Source organism: Pseudophryne corroboree, chromosome 7, assembly GCF_028390025.1.
Source record: "Pseudophryne corroboree isolate aPseCor3 chromosome 7, aPseCor3.hap2, whole genome shotgun sequence".
NCBI lineage: Eukaryota > Metazoa > Chordata > Amphibia > Anura > Myobatrachidae > Pseudophryne > Pseudophryne corroboree.
In genome coordinates, this window is record NC_086450.1 from 444080801 (window position 1) to 444105284 (window position 24484).

Genomic DNA, 24484 nt, shown 5'->3' on the forward strand with positions numbered 1-24484 from the left:
AAAAAAGAAAAAAAAAAAAAAAAAATAGGCAGATTGTCGGGCCAACCAAAAAAAAATAAATTTTTTATATATATATATATATATATATATATATATATATATATATATATCTGACAATCTGTGCCTAGCTTGACAGGATTCTTTAAATAAAAAGCCATTACCCATGGATACACAGAGTAAAACTGCAGATGGGGCCAATCCTAGATCTCCCCCAGGTGACAACATTCACAGACTCCCAACAAGGAAACAATCATTGACTGGGAGGGGTGAGAGTTATTCATTTGGATCCTGCACTGTCCTACTTGGTCCATGACTGCAAGGTCTACTGTTAGTAAGGGAAAAGCACAGCAGAGCTGGACCTGCCTTCTCAGCATCTGTGCAGCAATACCAGCGGTGTGCAATACATTTCTGGATGTGCAATGCATACGTAGAGTAGACACAAACTGTCTGGCTGCGAACTGTAATCTCTGACTAAATTCTTGTGAAATGTCAAGGCACAGAACCATATATAAGCAGCACTGCACACCGAAGTAGACAGCATGTTCACTTCCCTCAAACAAACTTGTTACGGTGCTCAACAGAAGCCACTGGAGAATCGTGATCTTCTAGGGCTACCTTGAGTGGTCTACAACAGCAGAAGAGTTTTGACTGACTGAGCTGCTTTCGGGCAGGAAGCATCATCAACAACCACTGTGTTTGAGTGGCACGCTGAGTTTTATCACTGGAAGACAAGAAAAGCTACGGCCAACCTGTATCTGCCTAGAACAACGTTGCTGCCAAGCACGCCACCATTAAGGTGGACAGCAGGGTGACCCAGTTACAGAAGACAGGCATCTCAACGCGATCCATCCACTTAATACTCCATGAAAAGCTAGGTCTGAGCAAGGTTTCTGCAAGCTGAGTGCTCCATCAACTTACTGGAGAGCAGAAGGAGTCTCGGGTGACTTGGTACCACAGCATGCTGGCCATGTTCGATGGCAGTCACTTAAACTCTGTCTGGGAGATCAGTGGCGAATGATGAATCCTGGATCTACAGTGACAACCCCTAGACCAAACAGTCAGCCCAGTGTACCCCAGTCGGGAGTTGTGCTGCCACAGTTCTGACATGTGCGCCGCTTGGCCAAGAATGGTTGTGCAACTACTAAAACCACTCATGGGAGCAGCGCACTGGGGATTGCTATGCCAACCAATGCCTGCCGCAAGTACTGGAAGCATTTCCAGAAGCTGTCCAAGAACTCATGCTTGTGATGACCTTCTCCATCTTGGCAATGCACCTGCCCACAAGTCCAGGAAAGTGTTGGATTTTCTGGCCCACGAATACATCCAGGAGCTTGGTCATCCGCTGCACCGTCCAGACCTGGCCCCCTGCGACTTTTGTGTTCCCACAAATCAAGCGCAAGATCCATGGGATTCATTTTGAGTAACTGGAAGCTGCAGTGGAGACCTTCATCCAGCAGCTGGAAAACACACTTTTCAGAACTGGTCTAGCCGCTTCCCTGAGTGGTTTACCTCATGTCGACCTTTTGACCTGTCGACCTATATAGTGGTCGACCTAATGACTGTCGACCCAAACACGTGGTTTGAGCACAGGCAACTTTGCATAGACTCATCTGGCGAATACTCTGACAAAAGTGTCATGTTCACTTGGTTTGAAAATAGAATACTTTTTGTGCATCTGGAAACTCATTACACACTCCTCATATACCCAGGGCAGAGAGGGTTACAGAGGCGGCATAACACAGATCTTAAGAGCTTGTTGACCAGGAGGACATGCTCAATTGCACCATAAAGCTGGAAGCACCCATGGCTTCTTGCCCTCTTCTCTATATAGCAAGAGGGAGAAAATACCTGATTGATAAGTGGAGATTCCCGAGTGTCCAAGGTCCATTCTGCTTAGCAATGAACATATCATACACTGCTGTGCAGAGGTTCCCCCTGTAGCAGGTAGACACATGAAGTGTTTGTACAGATTACAGGCCAAAAATTCTGGAGGCTCAGATTCAAGAGCATCCAGCAAACTGGGTTCTATACTAAATGTAACACTACTCAACTAATTTAAACAATAAAATCTCTGTATCTGGCATGTGAATTAATCGCCTAATTTAGGAATGCTGAATGCACTGGAAACAATCAGATTTTCTCTATCACGTCATATTTATTAGATACCCACAAACAAAAGCAGTAATAGCTATATCTGAAAAAAAAAGTAAGTGGTGACATTTTCACTTAATCTCTATAGAACTTAAATATTCTCATCATATTCATGTATAAATACCAATAAAATGACAGAAACTAAAACTTCAGGAACGCTTACTCAGATTAGCTGTAATTGTTAATAAAAGATGGAATGTAAAGTCTTTTTCAATACTATAATAATGCTCAGCACATGGAATAAAGAAATCAGTATATATAGTTCTCCACAGTACTCTTAGAACAGCCTGTACATATGTAGAACGGGGGAGGGGCAGCACAAAAAGCCAGGCACTAAATCCAAGTATGGATCCAGTGCGCAACTGCAAGGACGTGTTCTGACCGCAGCTAAGCGGGCATATTCTTCTAAACCACTCTCCCCACAATCTGCATGCCCCTCTCACAACAGATATATACTCTCAGTAGCTGCACATCAACTGCCACTGGTTACACACTAGCAACCTGCACCAACACACACTTAAACAACCTCACCCACAGCTCAGACTATCAGCATGGTTTTGGCAACCAGATCGAGCAGAGGCAATTCCTCCATCCATCCAGGCCAGGCTAGGTTTATCACTGGTCACCAAGCAGAGGACAACACCTGGCAGATGCTCAGACTGGTTTGATCACTTGAAGAACACCAGAAACCAGTCTCTTGGATCGTAGTCCTGGACAACTAGAAGGCAAACTTTTTGCAGCAGGGACTAGGCTGCAAGGGCTTGGAACACCATTCATGAATCTATGTTCAAAGTCCTTAGTATAAACCATCCACCACAAAAGGATCATCAGCTTCTCATCATACCTCAAAGTCTCGAACGGTACGTGTCCCACTTGTATGCTTTCCCCACTCCCTTTCATCCTGGCCAAAGTCGCTTGCAGCAAAAGTCAGGGTCAGCCTCAATACACCAGGTACCCATCTTGGCCCCAGCGAACACAAACCACTGCTTTCCCCTGACGCTACACTGTTCTCCCATAACCTAGACTGGTCAGGGAAATCCACAGTGATGGAGCTCTAGTCTAATCTAAAATACAGATCAGAAGATACCACGCCCACCAACAATTGTTATAGACGAAGTTTAGTGGCAGCCTACCAAGAGCAAATGACTGGGCCCTTTATTTAAACAGTTTGGTCAACTATATGCAGCTAATATAATATAATATAATATAATATAAAGGGGGGCCTTTACGTTAGACCATAATAAATGGGATTGAACCCACTTCAATCAGCGGCTTGGGCCTTTTCCAGTAAGACCCCCGAAACATTCCTGCACTAATTTGTGTATTTCTCTTGCTGCATATGAGCCTCTTCCCAGCATTTTCACCAATCCTCCAAACTAGACACCCCATAGGCCACGCAGCCTCTTCAGACTACATTACAAGTTAGAACCACTATATCCACCCCTCTTCCAAAAGGCCATAGCTCTCCTGACTTTGCCCGAGAAAGACTAGTGCAAGAGGACTTGGAATATGAACAGGGTGAGGGGATCTTGAGCTCAACAATTGGTTTGCTAGCAGTCTGAAACACTACGGGTGCAGAAATGGCACCTTCACCTACACAAACTTATGCTAGCACCACCAGACTAGACCTTGGCTCTTATAGGAGGCAACAGCACTTTGGTCTGAGGTCAGGGACTGGATACAGCCTACTGAATCACAGGTTTTGCACACATCAGCGTTATCTGCCATCCCCTCCCAGTCCTGGGGGCAGATCAATAATGACATAAATAAGTTAATCTATCACATATGCAGCAGCTAAATGTCAGATTGCGAAGCCTTTCAGAGACTCCCTGTGAATGCCTTGTTTATCATAACACGGAATACATTACCAGCATTCTGCAGAACAGGCTTGTAAAGTTTGGCTCCCATGGGCAACCCATTACTATGCATCGCTCGTTATTTAGTCTTTTTATAGCCTCTCATACTCTCCGAAATTACTTTCAGACCTCTTTTTTTTACCCTCACTTTCTAGTGATGAACTTGGCGCAATTTCCTCCTGGCGCCTACAGCCTATCCTATATACTCCTCTTACCCCACCCAGAACCCATTCTGATCATTTATCCTCATTTGTAATTTAACTTCCAACTTTCCTGGGTATTCACATACTTCCAGGGTATTCTACTTTTAACCACTTGCTGGTGTGTATTCATTCAGCACATAACCTCCTCTATGACCCTTACATGAAACGCTAATTAGCATCCCCGGCAACCAGCGTCAGACATTCCTTATAAGCCTGGGAGACAGGACAACACATAGCGTCATACTTTTAGAGCCATCACAGGCCGACACAGAGCCCCTTAGACCAGTCTCCATAAGCCACAGCTGCAGGAACACAACTCCGCTTTGTACAAGATGCTCGGGACACAAGATGCTGTGGACTGGTGACCTGGATGTTCCCATCTCACATACAGCTGTGTAAACTCCCCATCAAAGCTCCGATATATATAGTACTATAGAGGAAAATAATCCCCCATTAACAAGCACAGGCATTATAAACATGGTGGCGACTACAAAACACTTTTGTGCAGGAAATTTACAGAGTGGCGGTACTACAATGAAGGAGCAACGGAACACATTTATGCAACATTTCAGTAGTATTTAAATATCGGGACAAGAGCTATCGGCCAACTGCGAGTTCTCCATTTTTTAACGGATCCAATGCAGCTTCCGGCGGTCATAGGACGGTTATTTATGGTGCGGATGTGGGACGGAGCGGTGGTTTGGGCAAGTATTTTCTGCCTATCCATAACCCTAATCCCTACATCTAACACTTCCTAACCCTAACCTCCTCCTAGTGCCGAACGTTGACCCTCCTGGCAGAGCCTAACCCCAATAATGTCGACATTTCAGACGTGGATGTTGTGGTGTCGACATTACAAGACAGAGGAGCTGCCTTCCCTTAAAAACAAAGCCTGCTCTGTGGCCTCCCATCTTAACCCGAACAAGAGAAAACAACCTGATATAAAGGTTATAAAAGTACCAGAGGCCAGGCACGGCCGTCACACGTTGTACCCATTACAGCGGGTAAAGCCCGACTGTACCTCTTCTCTCCTGTGCATCCACCCCACGCTGGCATCTCCATGGTAATGGGCACTCAGGCCTTGGACGCCGGAGACAGGAGGCCACGTGTTCCACCCCTTGTGTTTGGGGGGGAAAAAAAGCCATTTAGGGAGAGCGTTGCTTAGAGACCTGCAAGAATCCCCACCACCACCCCTTCACAGGTCACCCATAACACAGGGGCAGATTAAGCTCGGTGAAGTGATAAATTGGAAGGTGATAAAGCACCAGCCAGTCAGCTCCTAACTGTCATTTTTCAAACCCAGCCTGTGACATGGTAGTTAAGATCTGATTGGCTAGTCCTTTATCACCTTCCACTTTATCACTTCACCGAGCTTAATAAATCTGCCCCTCTGTCACTGCTACAAAAGCCCATCAGGCCTTGCAGGAGAAGCAGAAATAGCCTAGGCAGGGGGAGCACAGGGGGTTAAATACACTACAAAGACTAGTCCACAAATAGCCATTATCCTGAAGTCAGAGAGGTTCCTATATCATAACAGTACAGGGCTGCAGGTCAAGTGCTTTTCTACAGGCCACAGAAACTCCTAGGCCACGTCAAACATCCATAATAATCTACAACAGGGTGGAACACGTTTTCCTACTTTGCAGAAGCAAGGACACCAAAAGCTCACTGTCTATATACAGATTTATTATACATATATATCAGCCTGCTAGGGTTTGTTTTGGACACTGCAGAAGTGTTGTCGTGTCCCCTTCCTAAGCCTGTATCAATGAGAAATAGGATCCCTTTAGTCATACACTTTTAGCAATGAAGTGAAACGGCTAAACAAACAAGTCTGCCGTATCAGAAGGCCGGATGAGACACATGCCCAACCCAAACCCATTCTATCCTCTGGGAAAAGTAGGGACAAGCTATTGTTCACCCCTCCTCCTCCTCCTCCCCTCCGGAGGTATTACTAAAGCAAATTACCTGTGAAACTAAGAGGTAAACCGCAGGTTATAGCAAGCAGAGCTGCATGGAGTATAGAAAACAGAGTGGAAGGAAGTGGTGTAGAACAATTCACATCACTTTGTTTTGTACGCTCTCCATTGCCCTCTGCTGAAGCATAATAAAGTCCATCTACAATGGAGTAGGATTTTTTATTTTTTTTTGAGCTGCTGAACCAATTTTCATAAAAGTTTTGCCCATTTTCTAGAGGTAACAGGCCGCATATTGTGAAACGTTCAGTCTATAGGAGCCACTTTCTCAATGTATCGGTCTGAGGTTGGCCGCTAGGAAAAAGGATACATCTTAATCGCTCCAGATTTAGCACCGATCGCCATGATTCTCAGCACCGGGTCGTAGGCAAGGGAGCTCGGCTGGTTGGGGAATCCATGTTCCACGGTCTGGGGAAGAGACAAGTCCATAAGTTAGACAGGGGGGGTTAAAGCAAAAAAGTAAATGGTGCACAAGAGGATCCAGTTTGCTCACAAGTTCAATATTATTTCCATTTAGAAGTACAGAATAGTGAGACATAAGGGTAAACTCCAGAGAGTCCTCATACACTGTGGTGTCACATATACCTCCCCTCTGAGCTACAGAGAGACTGCTTGTGCAAGAGTCAGAGTGGCTCTTTTGGCCAAATGTGCACCTTTATTCATTTGCTATGCGACACTTGTACATGTGTGTGCGACAGAGTCTGCATCTATATAGGAAGTGCTACCATGCAGCAGTTGCAGCATTTTTTTTTTTTTTTTTTCATGTCAAGGTCAGTTGTGCTTCCTATACAGATTCAGGCTCAGTTGCAAACAGATGTACAAGTGTCGCACATCCAACGAATCAGTGCAATCTCGTGAAATGGTTTTGTTGCATCACATTGCAAACCAGAAGCACATTCGCTCATAAAATGAAACTACACCACTTTCGTATCGCATGTCGTATTGAGGCTAGTGTATTAGGCTACACCTGTACTCTTATGATGACTGCACTGATGATACGTTGGCGGACACTACAGGGAATACATATCTCCATTACCTCCAGTAATGCTCATTTTATACCTCCAGTACTCCTAACAGGTCATGTTTTGCGGATTTGTGTGTGTGTGTGTGGTAACAGGTGGGATAATTACAGACCAAGCAAAATAGATCAACTCACCTGTATGGGATTAAAGAAATCCAGAAGACATGACCTGTTTAGGAGTACTTGAGGAATTGTTCATCTAGGCAGACTATGTCCAGCCAGGCAAAGGCGTTCGGATGACACGCACTTCTGAAACAAACAATGCCGATAATGGTTGAGGTGCACAGCGCGTGCATCCCATGCCGGGCACGCGGTGGCGCAGTTGTGATTGAGATGCACTGTATCCATAGGGTCTTGTAAATGTGCTGGGCAGTAATTATTCGGACGCACAAAAAGGGTCAGTTTTATGGGCATATTATGGCGGTGTCGCTGAACTGGTTGCGTACTCAGACACTCAATCACATACATTGGAGGCCATACGCCGACAGACTAAGCACCTAGCACAAGGATGGGGCAAGTTTTGATGGTTTCGTCTAAAGACACGCCAAGCGTTAAAACTCAAACTGGGCATCTTCATCCTTGCACATGCAGACGCACAGATGGACACAAGGGATGTCCACGTCCCCTACATGGTGTAATCGGGCTACCACTCAGAATCAGCAGAACTGAACTGAATGGAGTTCTGCAGGTGCTCACTTCTCCAGGACTTTCTTGGCATAGTATCATAGTAATTATGGTTGGAAAAAAAAAAGACAATTGTCCATCGAGTTCAACCTATTTGTGGTCTCCTATGCAGTCTTATTATAGGACTAGTTATTTTTAGGTTAGGACTAGTTATATTAACTATAATGCATGCCTACGCACCATAACCCTGAATATCTTTATCCAATAGGAATTTAACCCAATCTTAAAAGGTGTTGACTGAGTCCACAGTTACTACTCTCTCAGGCAGGGAATTCCAAACACGTATTGTCCTTACTGTGAAAAAAACCTTTTTCATCCCATGTGCGGAAACTTCTCTTCTCTAACCTAAGCGAGTGACCACGTGTCCTCTGTGCTGATCTTATAGAAAACAGGTCCCTCCCGAGCTCTGTGTATTGACCCCTTATATATTTGTAGATGTTGATCATGTCCCCTCTAAGGCCCTCATTCCAAGTTGTTCGCTCGCAAGCTGCTTTTAGCAGCATTGCACACGCTAAGCCGCCGCCTACTGGGAGTGAATCTTAGCAAAATTGCGAACGAAAGATTCTCAAAATTGCGAATAGAAATTTCTAAGCAGTTTCTGAGTAGCTCGACACTTACTCTGCCACTGCGGTCAGTTCAATCAGTTTCGTCCCTGGTTTGACGTCACAAACACACCCAGCGTTCGCCCAGACACTCCCCCGTTTCTCCAGCCACTACCGCGTTTTTCCCTGAAACGGCAGCATTTTTTCACACACACCCCTAAAACGGCCAGTTTTCGCCCAGAAACACCCACTTCCTGTCAATCACACAACGATCACCAGAACGAAGAAAAAAACCTCGTAATGCAGCAGACTATCTTCCACACCTGCAATCAACAGCCTACAGAGAGTAACCTAATCCAGTACCACCAATGCCTGCAATCCACACAGCCTGGACACTTAACTCCCTGTCTGCTTAAGTAACAGCCATACTGCTGTCACACATTGCTTTCTGCTCCTCATTTATACTCTCTTCAACCACTGTGTAACATTCTCTGTGTTTCCATTCCCTCCATTATTTACAAAAAAAACTGGTCTCCACTGTCTCTGCTTTGACTACATCCCCCCTCTTATTCTTATTTCTTTTTTACAGCCACTCCATTCTATACTTTTCCTCAGAACAACACTACTGAGCAGGAATTATGGCTCCTCGATCCTGTCCCATACCAATCCTCACTGCTAGATCACCCGCCACCCAAATTTCCAGACTACCCACACGCATTCAGAACCCAGCCAACCTGATCCCCATTTCCCCCGTCCCCTCCCTTCCCTTCTCCTGTGCACTCTGGAATGCTAGATCAATCTGCAACAAGCTGCCAACTATCCACGACCTCTTCATCTCCCACTCTTTTAACCTTCTCGCCATCACTGAAACCTGGCTCTCCTCCTCTGACACCACCTCCCCTGCTGCCCTCTCCTACGGAGGCCTCTCCTTCACCCACACGGTCAGACCTGATGGCCGCCAGGGTGGAGGCGTGGGCATCCTTCTCTCTCCTAACTGCACCTTTCGTGTCATCCCACCTGAGCCCTCCCTCACCTTCTCCACCTTTGAGGTCCACACTATCCGCCTCTTCTACCCCATTCACCTCCATGTGGCAGTGATCTACCGCCCCCCTGGCCGCTGTACACCTTTCCTTGACAACTTTGCTGCCTGGCTTCCCCACTTTCTCTCCTCCGACCTCCCCTCTATCATCCTCGGTGACTTTAACATCCCTATCGATATCACTAATGCAGCTTCCTCTAACCTTCTTGCTCTTTCCACCTCCTTTGGACTTTTTCAATGGTCCTCCACCCCTACTCACAATCTCGGCCACTCCCTCGACCTTGTCTTCACCCACCGATGTGATCTCTCTAATTTCTCTAACTCTTCCTTCCCTCTCTCTGACCACCATCTGCTTTCTTTCACCCTCTCATCTTCCCCTCTCTGCTCCACACCCAGACCCACCATCACCAGACGCAATCTCGGGTCCCTCAACCCCACTATCATATCCTCCCTCGAGACCTTCCTCTCTCCTCTTTCCACTATGACTTGTCCCAACCAGGCAGCCTCCTTCTATAACTCTTCCCTTACTGCTGCTCTTGACTCTGTGGCCCCCCTCTCATCTGTCCCCCTCCGCCGCTCCAAACCCCAACCCTGGCACACCAAACTCACACGATTCCTACAAAAATGTTCACGGTCTGCAGAACGCTCCTGGAGGAGATCCCACTCTCTGGCGGACTTTCTCCATTTCAAGTTTATCCTCTCTTCCTATAGCTCTGCTCTTTCTCTCGCCAAGCAATCCTTTTTCCAAACACTCATCTCTTCTCAGTCCTCCAGTCCACGCCGACTCTTTGAAACTTTCAACACTCTCCTTCGCCCCCCTCCTCCTCCCCTCCCCTCTTCCCTCACTCCCACTGACTTTGCCTCCTTCTTCATCTCCAAAATTGAGGATATTCAAAATGACATCTCCTCCCGTCACCCCTCTGCTGCCCCCCTGCTCCCACCATCCCTCCCGTCCATCTATCCCACTCTGTCCTGCTTCCGTCCCACCTCAGACAAGGAAGTCCACTCCCTCATCTTATCCTCTCCCCCCACAACCTGCCACTTGGACCCCCTCCCCTCCCGTCTTCTCCGCTCCCTCCCCCCCTCTGCATGCTCCCACCTTGCTCACCTCTTTAACCTATCGCTCTCTACTGGCATCTTTCCCTCACCATTCAAACATGCTCTGGTGTCCCCTATTCTCAAAAAAAGCCAACCTCGACCCTTCATCACTCACTAGCTACCGCCCCATCTCTCTTCTCCCTTTCGCCTCCAAACTACTTGAACGACTGGTCTACAGCCGTCTCACAAGCTACCTCTCTGACCACTCTATCCTTGATCCACTACAATCTGGCTTTCGCCCACTCCACTCCACCGAGACTGCCCTGGTGAAAGTCACCAGTGGCCTGCTTTCGGCAAAATCCAAGGGCCACTTCTCTTTGCTCATCCTTCTGGACCTCTCTGCTGCCTTTGACACCGTGGATCACCCTCTCCTCCTCCGCACACTACAAAATGTTGGCCTCTCTAGCACCGTCCTTGACTGGTTTACCTCATACCTCACTAACCGCTCCTTCTCTGTGTCTGCCTCCGGAACCACCTCACACCCTTCCTGTTGGTGTCCCTTAGGGTTCTGTCCTAGGCCCCCTTTCTGTTCTCCCTCTACACCTCTTCCCTGGGTGCGCTCATTAACTCCTTTGGCCTTCAATACCACCTCTATGCTGATGACACACAACTCTACCTCTCCTCTCCTGATCTGTCCCCCTCTGTCCTCTCTCAGGTCTCCAGCTGCCTCTCTGCCATCTCCTCCTGGATGTCTGAGCGCTCTCTGAAGCTCAACATGGATAAAACTGAACTTATTATCTTTCCCCCAGCCAGAGCAACACCCCCTACAAACATCTCTATCACTGTTGACAACACTATCATCTCCCCCGTTCCCCAACTCCGCTGCCTGGGCGTCACTCTTGACTCCTCCCTCTCCTTTGCACCCTACATCCAAGCTCTGGCGCAATCTTGTCGGTTCCAGCTACGCAACATTGCTCGCATCAGGCCATTTCTCTCCCAGAGTGCAACTAAACTTATCATCCACTCACTGGTCATCTCACGACTTGACTACTGCAATGTGCTCCTCACTGGCCTCACTTGCTCCCACATCGCTCCCCTCCAATCTGTCCTCAACTCTGCAGCTAGGCTCATCTTCCTCTCCCGCCTCTCCACTTCTGCCACTCCCCTTCAACAAAATCTACACTGGCTCCCATTCCCCTACAGAATCCTCTTCAAACTCCTCACCCTCACATACAAGGCCATCTCTAATTCCACTGCTCCCTACATCTCCAACCTCCTCTCCCTTCATACTCCCTCCCGCCCACTACGGTCGGCTGATGACCGTCGCCTCTCCTCTGCCTTGGTCACTGCTTCCCATGCACGAGTTCAGGATTTTGCCCGTGCTGCACCCCTTCAGTGGAATGCGCTCCCCCGCTCCATTAGACTCTCCCCGACCTTGCAAAGCTTCAAACGGGCATTGAAAACCCACCTATTCATCAAAGCGTACCCCTCCAATGCATAACCTAGTCCTTAGGCTGCTCCTCCATCCCCCTGCCCCATGCCTTGGACATCTCTGCTTTGCTCGCATACCACAATCAGGCTTCTACCTGCTTGCACCTCATGTCATCTGTCTGTTGCCCCTCCCCACTAGATTGTTAGCTCTTCAGAGCAGGGCCCTCTTTCCTCTTGTCTAAACCCTCTTCTTGACACATCTCACTCAGCGACGATCTTTACCTGCTTTCTGTCCTGCTGGTAAAGGCTCATCTCTATTTATGGCCGCCAGCCCCAAGTAGTACAATGATTACTCCTTCGCTACTTACATCTAAGCTGTATTATGTTTTGAGAATTGTGTTGCTCTTTGTTACCTGCACTCCATTTTTGTTATTTATTTACTGTTATGCTAAGTTTTGTCTCCCTGTACTGTCCTTTGTACGGCGCTGCGAAACACTTGTGGCGCCCTATAAATAAAATGTAATAATATAATAATAATAATAATAATAATAATAATAATAATAATGCCGCGAGTAAAACACCAAACGTCTTAGCAAATTTACTTGGCGCAGTGCGAACATTGCGCATGCGCAGTTTGCGGAAAATCGATGAAAAAGAACGGAGCGAACAACTCGGAATGAGGGCCTTAGTCAGTCTCCTCTTTTCCAATGTAAACATGCCTAGCCTTGCAAGCCTTTCCTCGTATTCCAGCGTCTCCATGCCCTTGATTAGTTTGGTCGCCCACCTCTGAACCTTTTCTAGCTCTAGGATATCCTTTTTGTAATATGGTGCCCAAAATTGCACACAGTATTCAAGCCAAAATTGCACACAGCATCTTCAAGCCAGTTTGCAAAATCCTGATCTCCACATGAATGTCTTCATTGGAAAGGACAAGTACCTGCGGGGCTGGACAGCACAGGAGCCAGTGAGTGTAAGCTGGTGGGGTCATTCCTAGCGATGTCAGTGGAGGCCCATGCCACCCCGGGATACGGTCATTAGGTCGACAGTCATTAGGTCGACCACTGAAGGTCAACATGCATTAGGTAGACAGGTCAAAAGGTCTACATGAATTTTTCACTTTTTTTTCTTCATTTGTTGGCGTTTTTCATACTTGACAATCCACGCGGATTACAATTGGGAACAGTAACCTGTGCAGGGCGAGGCGAGGCACCTTGCCCGAAGCATGGCAAGTGAACACGGTGCACTAATTGGGGTTCTCCGTCACTTTACGAAGAAAACGACACCACAAAAAGTCCAAAAACAAATGTCGACCTTTTGCCTTGTCGACCTAGTACACATCGACTTGAGTTGAGTCGACCTAACGACCCATACCAGTTACTTCATCAGTAGCAACACAAGTTTTGGCTGCATTCACATTCATCGTTAAATGGAGGGGGAGGTGCGGAACGCAGAAAAAAAAAAAAGGTTTACAACTACTGAATGCGTCCTGGGAACACATCTCCACCTTTTGCCCTATTGTTTGGGTATGCGCTGCATCCACCCAATTGCTGCCTATGCGCAGAGCGCAGTAAAAGTGCCACGGAATGACCTATATCATCAGGACGAGTAACCGGTTCCGGCACACGGGATGAGACGGCTCCATAAGGAAAACTAAGACTCAGCCTAAAACATGTTATAAAAGAGATTTAAGGTATTTTCCTTGGGAAGACGCTGGCAGTCGCACAGGAAGAACCATCTGCTCATTACTGCAGGAGACACATCCACTGCAGGTTTATGTGTAAACAAGGTATTCATAGCACTTAATGTACTTTATAGAGACACAGAAGGGGTTCTGCTTCTGATCCGCTAATTAGCTCTTCAGCCCTGACCTGCACAGTTCCAGGACAAATGTTCTGCACACCCGGCGAGACCGCGCTAATTAAACAACCTTCCATAACCCTCCCTAGATCCTGGACTGTGATAAGGGGACAGCACTGGGCAGTTTCCAGAATTACAAGGACTGCAGCCAATAGGAGCTTGCTTGAAAAATGAAAAAAATAAAAGCGATCAGATAGCCCACTACAAGAGAGATTTGTCATCCTCCCCGGCCAAGAAGAAGGAGACGTTAAGTCCTTCAAGCTGCAGGTTGAATGATGCGCTCCTCTCTGGGTGAGATCACAAAACAGCTGCATCCGGTATGAATCAATTATCTCCACGACAAATCTGATTCTAATTACAGCAGAGTGAAAGGGTGCTCCTTCTCCCAGCATGCACTGCACAGGCAAGTCATTATCCAAGCGGGGCTTATAGATCACTGCCCTGCAGCCATGGATGATGCAAATGCAGCCGTCAGTGAGCTTCCTGGGTGCACAGTTCAGGAAACAATCAGGACGTGTGGAGCAACTCATCAGCGTCAGGGGGTTGAAGCCTCGTTAAAGAAGTTTCTCACGTGCCCATCTGTACATTGCCACATGTAAAACGGACAGCTGACCTGTGTCATAGGAAGGCCACCAGTCACATTCAAATGAATGATACAGAATAGTGTTCACACTAGGATATTTTTAGGGCAGAGTGCTGATCATTGAGAAGGGCACATTTTCATTTTGAAATTATATATATATATATATATATATATATATATATATATATATATATATATATATATATATATATATATATATATATATATATATATATATATATATATAAATAAATTTACTCACCGGTAAATCTATTTCTCGTAGTCCGTAGTGGATGCTGGGGACTCCGTAAGGACCATGGGGAATAGACGGCTCCGCAGGAGACTGGGCACATCTAAGAAAGATTTAGGACTATCTGGTGTGCACTGGCTCCTCCCCCTATGACCCTCCTCCAGGCCTCAGTTAGGAACTGTGCCCGGAAGAGCTGACACAATAAGGAAGGATTTTTGAATCCCGGGTAAGACTCATACCAGCCACACCAATCACACCATATAACACGTGATAGGAACCCCGGTTAACAGTATGATAACAAATGGAGCCTCTGAAGAGATGGCTCACAACAAAACCCGATTTTTGTAACAATAACTATGTACAGGTATTGCAGACAATCCGCACTTGGGATGGGCGCCCAGCATCCACTACGGACTACGAGAAATAGAATTACCGGTGAGTAAATTCTTATTTTCTCTGACGTCCTAGTGGATGCTGGGGACTCCGTAAGGACCATGGGGATTATACCAAAGCTCCCAAACGGGCGGGAGAGTGCGGATGACTCTGCAGCACCGAATGAGAGAATTCCAGGTCCTCCTCAGCCAGGGTATCAAATTTGTAGAATTTTGCAAACGTGTTTGCCCCCGACCAAGTAGCTGCTCGGCAAAGTTGTAAAGCCGAGACCCCTCGGGCAGCCGCCCAAGATGAGCCCACCTTCCGTGTGGAATGGGCTTTTACAGATTTAGGCTGCGGTAAGCCTACCGCAGAATGCGCCAGCTGAATAGTGCTACAAATCCAGCGCACAATAGACTGCTTAGAAGCAGGAGCACCCAGCTTGGTGGGTGCATACAGGATAAACAGCGAGTCAGTCTTTCTGACTCCAGCCGTCCTGGAAATATAAATTTTTAGGGCCCTGACTACGTCCAGCAACTTGGAATCCTCCAAGTCCCTAGTAGCCGCAGGCACCACAATAGGTTGGTTCAAGTGAAAAGCTGAGACCACCTTTGGGAGAAACTGAGGACGAGTCCTCAATTCTGCCCTATCCATATGGAAAATCAGATAAGGGCTTTTACAAGACAAAGCCGCCAATTCTGAAACCCGCCTGGCCGACGCCAAGGCCAACAGCATGACCACTTTCCACGTGAGATATTTTAAATCCACAGTCTTAAGTGGTTCGAACCAATGTGATTTCAGGAATGCCAAAACCACATTGAGATCCCAAGGTGCCACTGGGGGCACAAAAGGAGGCTGAATATGCAGTACTCCTTTGACAAAAGTCTGAACTTCGGGCAGTGAAGCCAGTTCTTTTTGGAAGAAAATCGACAAGAGCCGAAATCTGGACCTTTATGGACCCCAATTTATACATACACACATAGCCACCCATCCACGTAATGTATCATACACCCCTAGATACATATAGTACACCCATGTACCTCCCAACATTTGCACTGGAATAGTACTGTGTATGTCCAGTCTTCTTGAAAGAGCGGCTGTAGCATATACATAAGTAAATAAGGGCGGTAGTCACATGATATATCACGCCCAATCTCCTTTCTAAAGTGATCACTGTTATCGCTCATATTGCGCCCATAGTAATCAGGTTTAGCGGTGTAAAGTGTTACGGCGCCTCGCTACCCCGGGGGTGGCGAGCTGAAATAATGATACAACGCCCATCAACAGAAACAGAATGGGTGTGGAAGGGGGCGGAAAGAATTGATTACCGCCCTAAATGTCTCCTCCGGTGCCGATGTAGTTGACAGAGGCCTTCACGGGGCAGGCGGCGCGGGGGAAACAAGGGCAGGTCGGCGGTATTTTCTGGGCTGCTGCGTGATGTCACATGCAGCCGCAGCAGCGACAAAAATGGTGGCTGACTTCCTGTATACACAGCCTAGCTGCGGCTGCCGGGGGTTCATCCACAGTTGCTGCAACCGCAATTAAATTGCGGCCGCAGACACTAGGCAGGCCATTCTGCATGCTGGGCAGCCTTGCCATGCCCTGGACGGCCCTCCCAGCATGCGATAGAAAGGACTGCAGATTCTGCAATCCGTACTGAATAACCCCCATAATTCCTAGGTGTCATAAAACAGAAAAAAGTTAAGCAGAGTTCAAATATTTAGGCGCAGATGTATTAAGTCTGGAGAAGTGATAAAGCAGTGATAAGTGCAAGGTGATTGGCTGGTGCGTTATCACTGCTTTATCACTTCTCCAGGCGGAATACATCTGCCCCAGGGGTACAAAATAAACGTCTGTCCTTCTACTAGGGAAATGCTGTAAGCAGTACATGCTCACTGCTTACCCTGTTCTTTTACTCCTTATCACAGTGCTGTGTTATGCAGGCAGCAACAGCAGTGATGCCACTTACAGTCCCTCCTCTGCCATGGACAGAAATGGGCAAGGTGTAGATGACAACTACACTGTAACCTGCAGGGTGCACGGAAAAAGGACAGGGTGCTTTTTAACGTTTCAAAAAAAAATATATTTTAATATGGGTAGGGTGCAGCAGCCAAGCAGGAACACTACAGAAAAAGTTTGTTGGTAATCCTATGAAAGCCCAGGGCTAACGGCACAAAAAGCTCTGAAGTGGACACCTCACACATACACCGTAGATAGCCAGTACCTCATGCCTCAGTAATGCAGCTTTACAAGGCTACAAATGCTCAGCCCAGCAGTGTTCGCAGTAAAGAAGGAAACTGTAAGGAACACATGACTATACCAAGAAAAAAAGAAAAAGAAAAAGAAAAAAATAAGAATTTACTCACCGGTAATTCTATTTCTCGTAGTCTGTAGTGGATGCTGGGACTCCGTAAGGACCATGGGGAATAGCGGCTCCGCAGGAGACTGGGCACAACTAAAGAAAGCTTTAGGACTACCTGGTGTGCACTGGCTCCTCCCACTATGACCCTCCTCCAGACTTCAGTTAGGATACTGTGCCCGGAAGAGCTGACACAATAAGGAAGGATTTAGAATCCCGGGTAAGACTCATACCAGCCACACCAATCACACCGTATAACTCGTGATATTATACCCAGTTAACAGTATGACAACAACTGAGCCTCTCAACAGATGGCTCAACAATAACCCTTTAGTTAAACAATAACTATATACAAGTATTGCAGACAATCCGCACTAGGGATGGGCGCCCAGCATCCACTACGGACTACGAGAAATAGAATTACCGGTGAGTAAATTCTTATTTTCTCTGACGTCCTAAGTGGATGCTGGGACTCCGTAAGGACCATGGGAATTATACCAAAGCTCCCAAACGGGCGGGAGAGTGCGGATGACTCTGCAGCACCGAATGGGCAAACTCTAGGTCCTCCTCAGCCAGGGTGTCAAACTTGTAGAATTTAGCAAATGTGTTTGACCCCGACCAAGTAGCTGCTCGGCAAAGTTGTAAAGCAGAGACCCCTCGGGCAGCCGCCCAAGAAGAGCCCACCTTCCTCGTGGAATGGGCTTTTACTGATTTAGGATGCGGCAGTCCAGCCGCAGAATGTGCAAGCTGAATCGTACTACAGATCCAGCGAGCAATAGTCTGCTTTGAAGCAGGTGCACCCAACTTGTTGGGCGCATGCAGGATAAATAGCGAGTCAGTCTTTCTGACTCCAGCTGTCCTGGAAACATAGATTTTCAGGGCCCTGACTACGTCCAACAACTTGGAAGCCTCCAAGTCTGTAGTAGCCGCAGGCACCACGATAGGTCGGTTCAGATGAAAAGCGGATACCACTTTAGGAAGAAACTGGGGACGAGTCCTCAATTCTGCCCTATCCATATGGAAAATCAGATAAGGGCTTTTACATGACAAAGCCGCCAATTCTGATACACGCCTGGCCGAAGCCAAGGCCAACAACATGACCACTTTCCACGTGAGATATTTCAATTCCACGGTTTTAAGTGGCTCAAACCAATGTGACTTTAGGAAATCCAACACCACGTTGAGATCCCAAGGTGCCACTGGGGGCACAAAAGGGGGCTGAATATGCAGCACTCCCTTAACAAAGGTCTGAACTTCAGGTAGTGAAGGCAGTTCTCTCTGGAAGAAAATCGATAGAGCCGAAATCTGGACCTTAATGGAACCCAATTTTAGGCCCATAGACACCCCTGACTGTAGGAAGTGCAGGAAACGGCCCAGCTGAAATTCCTCCGTTGGGGCCTTCCTGGCCTCACACCACGCAACATATTTTCGCCATATGCGGTGATAATGGTTTGCGGTTACTTCTTTCCTAGCTTTAATCAGCGTAGGAATGACTTCCTCCGGAATGCCCTTTTCCTTCAGGAATGACTTCCTCCGGAATGCCCTTTTCCTTCAGGATCCGGTGTTCAACCGCCATGCCGTCAAACGCAGCCGCGGTAAGTCTTGGAACAGACAGGGCCCCTGCTGCAGCAGGTCCTGTCTGAGCGGCAGAGGCCATGGGTCCTCTGACATCATTTCTTGAAGTTCCGGGTACCAAGCTCTTCTTGGCCAATCCGGAACAATGAGTATAGTTCTTACTCCTCTTCTCCTTATTATCCTCAGTACCTTTGGTATGAGAGGAAGAGGAGGGAACACATAAACCGACCGGTACACCCACGGTGTCACTAGAGCGTCCACAGCTATCGCCTGCGGGTCTCTTGACCTGGCGCAATATCTTTCTAGCTTTTTGTTTACGCGGGACGCCATCATGTCCACCTGTGGCCTTTCCCAACGGTTAAAGGGGGGTACACACGGAGCGATAATCTAAGCAATCTGACTAGATTGCCTAGATTTTCAGCAAGATCGATCCGTGTGTAGCCCTAACAGCGATAGCGATGCGCAGCCCCGCGCATCGCTATCGCTGCTGCTAGATTGGCCAATCTAGCGGGTCGCTCACTTCACCCGCTGGGTGAAGTGAGCGGCCCCCCCGTCTCCCCCCGCACGCTCAGCACAGATCGCCGGGAGAGATGTGTGCTGAGCGGTTCGCTCAGCACACATCTCTCCAGCATCGGGCCATGAGTACTGGCCTTTACAATCAGTTGGAAGACTTCTGGATGAAGTCCCCACTCTCCCGGGTGGAGGTCGTGCCTGCTGAGGAAGTCTGCTTCCCAGTTGTCCACTCCCGGAATGAACACTGCTGACAGTGCTAACACGTGATTTTCCGCCCATCGGAGAATCCTTGTGGCTTCTGCCATCGCCGTCCTGCTTCTCGTGCCGCCCTGTCGGTTTACATGGGCGACCGCCGTGATGTTGTCTGACTGGATCAGTACCGGCTGGTTTTGAAGCAGGGGTTTTGCCTGACTTAGGGCATTGTAAATGGCCCTCAGCTCCAGAATATTTATGTGCAGGGAAGTCTCCTGACTTAACCATAGTCCTTGGAAGTTTCTTCCCTGTGTGACTGCCCCCCAGCCTCAAAGGCTGGCATCCGTGGTCACCAGGACCCAGTCCTGTATGCCGAATCTGCGGCCCTCTTGAAGATGAGCACTCTGCAGCCACCACAGCAGAGACACCCTGGTCCTTGGAGACAGGGTTATCAGCCGATGCATCTGAAGATGCGATCCGGACCACTTGTCCAACAGGTCCCACTGAAAGGTTCTTGCATGGAACCTGCCGAATGGAATTGCTTCGTAGGAAGCTACCATCTTTCCCAGGATCCGCGTGCAGTGATGCACCGACACCTGTTTTGGTTTTAGGAGGCCTCTGACTAGAGATGACAGCTCCTTGGCCTTCTCCTCCGGGAGAAACACTTTTCTCTGTTCTGTGTCCAGAACCATCCCCAGGAACAGTAGACGTGTCGTAGGGACCAGCTGTGACTTTGAAATATTTAGAATCCAGCCATGCTGTTGTAGCACCTCCCGAGATAGTGCTACTCCGACCAACAACTGCTCCCTGGACCTCGCCTTTATCAGGAGATCGTCCAAGTACGGGATAATTAAAAACTCCCTTCTTTCGAAGGAGTATCATCATTTCGGCCATTACCTTGGTAAAGACCCTCGGAGCCGTGGATAGACCGAACGGCAACGTCTGGAATTGGTAATGACAATCCTGTACCACAAATCTGAGGTACTCCTGGTGAGGATGGTAAATGGGGACATGCAGGTAAGCATCCTTGATGTCCAGTGATACCATGTAATCCCCCTCGTCCAGGCTTGCAATAACCGCCCCGAGCGATTCCATCTTGAACTTGAATTTTTTTTATATACGTGTTCAAGGATTTCAAATTTAAAATGGGTCTCACCGAACCGTCCGGTTTCGGTACCACAAACATTGTGGAATAGTAACCCCATCCTTGTTGAAGTAGGGGCACCTTTACTATCACCTGCTGGGAATACAGCTTGTGAATTGCCCCTAACACTGCCTCCCTGCCTGAGGGAGTTGTTGGCAAGGCAGATTTGAAGAAACGGCAGGGGGGGGGGGGGGGGGGGGGGGGAGGGGGGGGGAGACGTCTCGAATTCCAGCTTGTACCCCTGAGATACTACTTGAAAGATCCAGGGATCCACCCGTGAGCGAGCCCACTGATCGCTGAAATTTTTGAGACGGGCCCCCACCGTACCCGGCTCCGCTGTGGAGCCCCAGCGTCATGCTGTGGACTTAGAGGGAACTGGCTGTATGCTGCAGCTTTTTCCCTCTGCCTCTGGGCAGAAAGGACGCGCCTTTAGCCCGCTTGCCCTTATTGGGCCGAAAGGACTGTACCTGATAATACGGTGCTTTCTTTGGCTGTGAGGGAACATGGGGTAAAAATGTAGACCTCCCAGCTGTTGCTGTGGAAACGAGGTCCGAGAGACCATCCCCGAACAACTCCTCACCCTTATAAGGCAAAACTTCCATGTGCCGTTTAGAATTTGCATCTGCTGTCCACTGCCGAGTCCATAACCCTCTCCTGGCAGAAATGGACATTGCACTTATTTTAGATGCCAGCCGGCAAATATCCCTCTGTGCATCCCTCATGTATAAGAGTGCGTCTTTAATATGCTCTACGGTTAGCAATATAGTGTCCCTGTCTAGGGTATCAATATTTTCCGACAGGGAATCTGACCACGCAGCTGCAGCACTGCACATCCATGCTGAAACAATAGCTGGCCTCAGATAGATACATACATACATACATACATACTTCAGGATAGCCTCCTGCTTTCTATCAGCAAATTCCTTCAGGGCGGCCGTATCCGGAGACGGTAGTGCCACCTTCTTTGACAAGCGTGTGAGCGCTTTATCCACCCTAGGGGATGTTTCCCAACGTGACCTATCCTCTGGCGGGAAAGGGTATGCCATTAGTAACCTCTTAGAAATTACCAGTTTCTTATCGGGGGAAGCCCACGCTTCTTCACACACTTCATTTAATTCCTCAGATGGAGGAAAAACAACTGGTAGTTTCTCTCCAAACATAATACCCTTTTTTGTGGTACCCGGGGTAACATCAGATATATGCAACACATTTTTCATTGCCTCAATCATATAACGTGTGGCCCTATTGGAAGATACATTAGTCTCATCGTCGTCGACACTGGATTCAGTATCCGTGTCGACATCTGTGTCTGCCATCTGAGGTAGCGGGCGTTTTAGAGCCCCTGATGGCTTTTGAGACGCCTGGGCAGGCACAGGCTGAGAAGCCGGCTGTCCCATATTTGGTATGTCGTCAAACCTTTTATGCAAGGAGTCGACGCTGTCGCGTAATTCCTTCCACAGAACCATCCAACTCAGGTGTCGACCCCGCAGGGGGTGACATCACATTTATCGGCATCTGCTCCGCCTCCACATAAGCCTCCTCATCAAACATGTCGACACAGCCGTACCGACACACCGCATACACAAAGGGAATGCTCTGACAGAGGACAGGACCCCACAAAGCCCTTTGGGGAGACAGAGAGAGAGTATGCCAGCACACACCAGAGCGCTATATAACACAGGGATCCCACTATAAATGAGTGTTTTTTCCCTTATAGCTGCATGTTTAAAATATATATATATATATATATATATATATATATATATATATATATATATATATATATATATATAAAAACACACACACACACACACACACACACACACACACACACATACATACAGCCTAAATTTAGTGCCCCCCCTCTCTTTTTTACCCTTATGTAGCTTGACACTGCAGGGGAGAGCCAGGGAGCGTCCTTCCAGCGGAGCGGTGAGGGAAAAATGGCGCCAGTGTGCCGAGGAAGATGGCCCCGCCCCTTTTCCGGCAGACTTCTCCCGCTTTTTCTGGAATTCTGGCAGGGGTATTTTTACACCTATATTGCCTTCCTGACTATATACGGTGTAGATTTGCCAGCCACGGTGTATTATATTGCCCTCAGGGCGCCCCCCCCCTGCGCCCTGCACCCATCAGTGACCGGAGTGTGAGGTGTGCATGAGGAGCAATGGCGCACAGCTGCAGTGCTGTGCGCTACCTTGTTGAAGACAGAAGTCTTCTGCCGCCGATTTTCCGGAACACTTCTTGCTTCTGGCTCTGTAAGGGGGCCGGCGGCGCGGCTCCGGGACCGAACGATCGGGTCCTGTGTTCGATCCCTCTGGAGCTAATGGTGTCCAGTAGCCTAAGAAGCCCAGGCTACCACCAGTTAGGTAGGTTCGCTTCTTCTCCCCTTAGTCCCTCGCTGCAGTGAGTCTGTTGCCAGCAGATCTCACTGTAAAATAAAAAACCTAAAATATACTTTCTTTCTAGGAGCTCAGGAGAGCCCCTAGTGTGCATCCAGCTCAGCCGGGCACAAGATTCTAACTGAAGTCTGGAGGAGGGTCATAGTGGGAGGAGCCAGTGCACACCAGTTAGACCTAAAGCTTTCTTTATAGTTGTACACAGTCTCCTGCGGAGCCGCTATTCCCCATGGTCCTTACGGAGTCCCAGCATCCACTTAGGACGTCAGAGAAAAAAAGTTCCAAAGGGCAAAAAGCTAAAACCACAAATCATAGCAGGGCAACTAGACATTCCCCTATCATGTATGGCAACATTATACTGTGCATACCCCTGTATGGATCCACCAGTCTATACAAAGCATTCCTGTTTCCTAGGCTTCAAGTTTGTCACTTGGGGAAGTATCGAGTGAGAAATGAGAAGAAAAAAAAAAAAAAAAAAAAGCCAGGAGCGGTTTGGTTAGTGCTTCATTTAGCTCCATGCTGACATCCTCAGAACCAAGATAAGATCTTTGCCATTCACTGAATGTGCAATAGAAAGTTTAGAAGTGTACTCATTACCTACATCAATTTGCCTGGGGCTGGAAAACGCTAATCGTGCACAGCCAGGCCTGCAGGTAATTCAGTGCAATGGTGATGAACTGTGGAAGTTCAAGGTTTCCTTCATTCAGAAAGGAGTGCAGAATATGTTCTCCATAATGGGAGGACACCTCTGTATGGAGCCAATATTGTAAATACTAATCCCAGTCTTCACCTAGGTACGCATTATACAATTATTGGGCAGAGTTAGCAATAATTGGCTGATCGTCCCGTTTAATTGTGTAGTGCGCAGGCGTGAGTGTTTTGGCCAAACGCTAGGGGGGGTCCCTGATACCAGGGATGAAATTCAATTGTTTATCACTCCCCATCTCCCGCTAATGTGATGGACGCAACACAAAACAGTCCCATTTGGATACCCACACGGGTCACTTTTTCAGCTCACCACCTTAGGGGGCAAGGAGCTGAAATGCCGGCACCTGATCGCGCCCAAACGGAGGAATAATTGAAGAGATCCGTTCGGGCTCCATCTACTGTCTGCCAGTGCCAAAAACAATTGAATCTCGCCCCATGAGCGCTGCACAAAGTTCGTCAGACCCATTATGTAGTTTATACTTGACCAGCCCAACAAAGGGGTGTACTAAGATATACCGTCGCTCGGGATCACTGCGTCCAGCTTACCGGAGCCGCTGGAATGCCGGCAGAGGGGTGAGCGCAAAAGAGCCCCTT

The 24484-nt window shown here is 47.9% G+C and overlaps 1 protein-coding gene across 3 annotated transcripts in view; it reads right to left on the reverse strand.

Annotated features, from left to right (window-relative positions):
- Positions 1 to 24484, reverse strand: part of LLGL1 (LLGL scribble cell polarity complex component 1) — a 95551-nt gene that overhangs the window by 54809 nt on the left and 16258 nt on the right. For all 3 annotated transcript variants that reach the window (XM_063934952.1, XM_063934951.1, XM_063934950.1), the window contains exon 2: positions 6497 to 6594. In XM_063934952.1, the coding sequence (XP_063791022.1) occupies positions 6497 to 6594 (98 nt within the window). The remainder of the gene's footprint in view (positions 1 to 6496; positions 6595 to 24484) is intronic.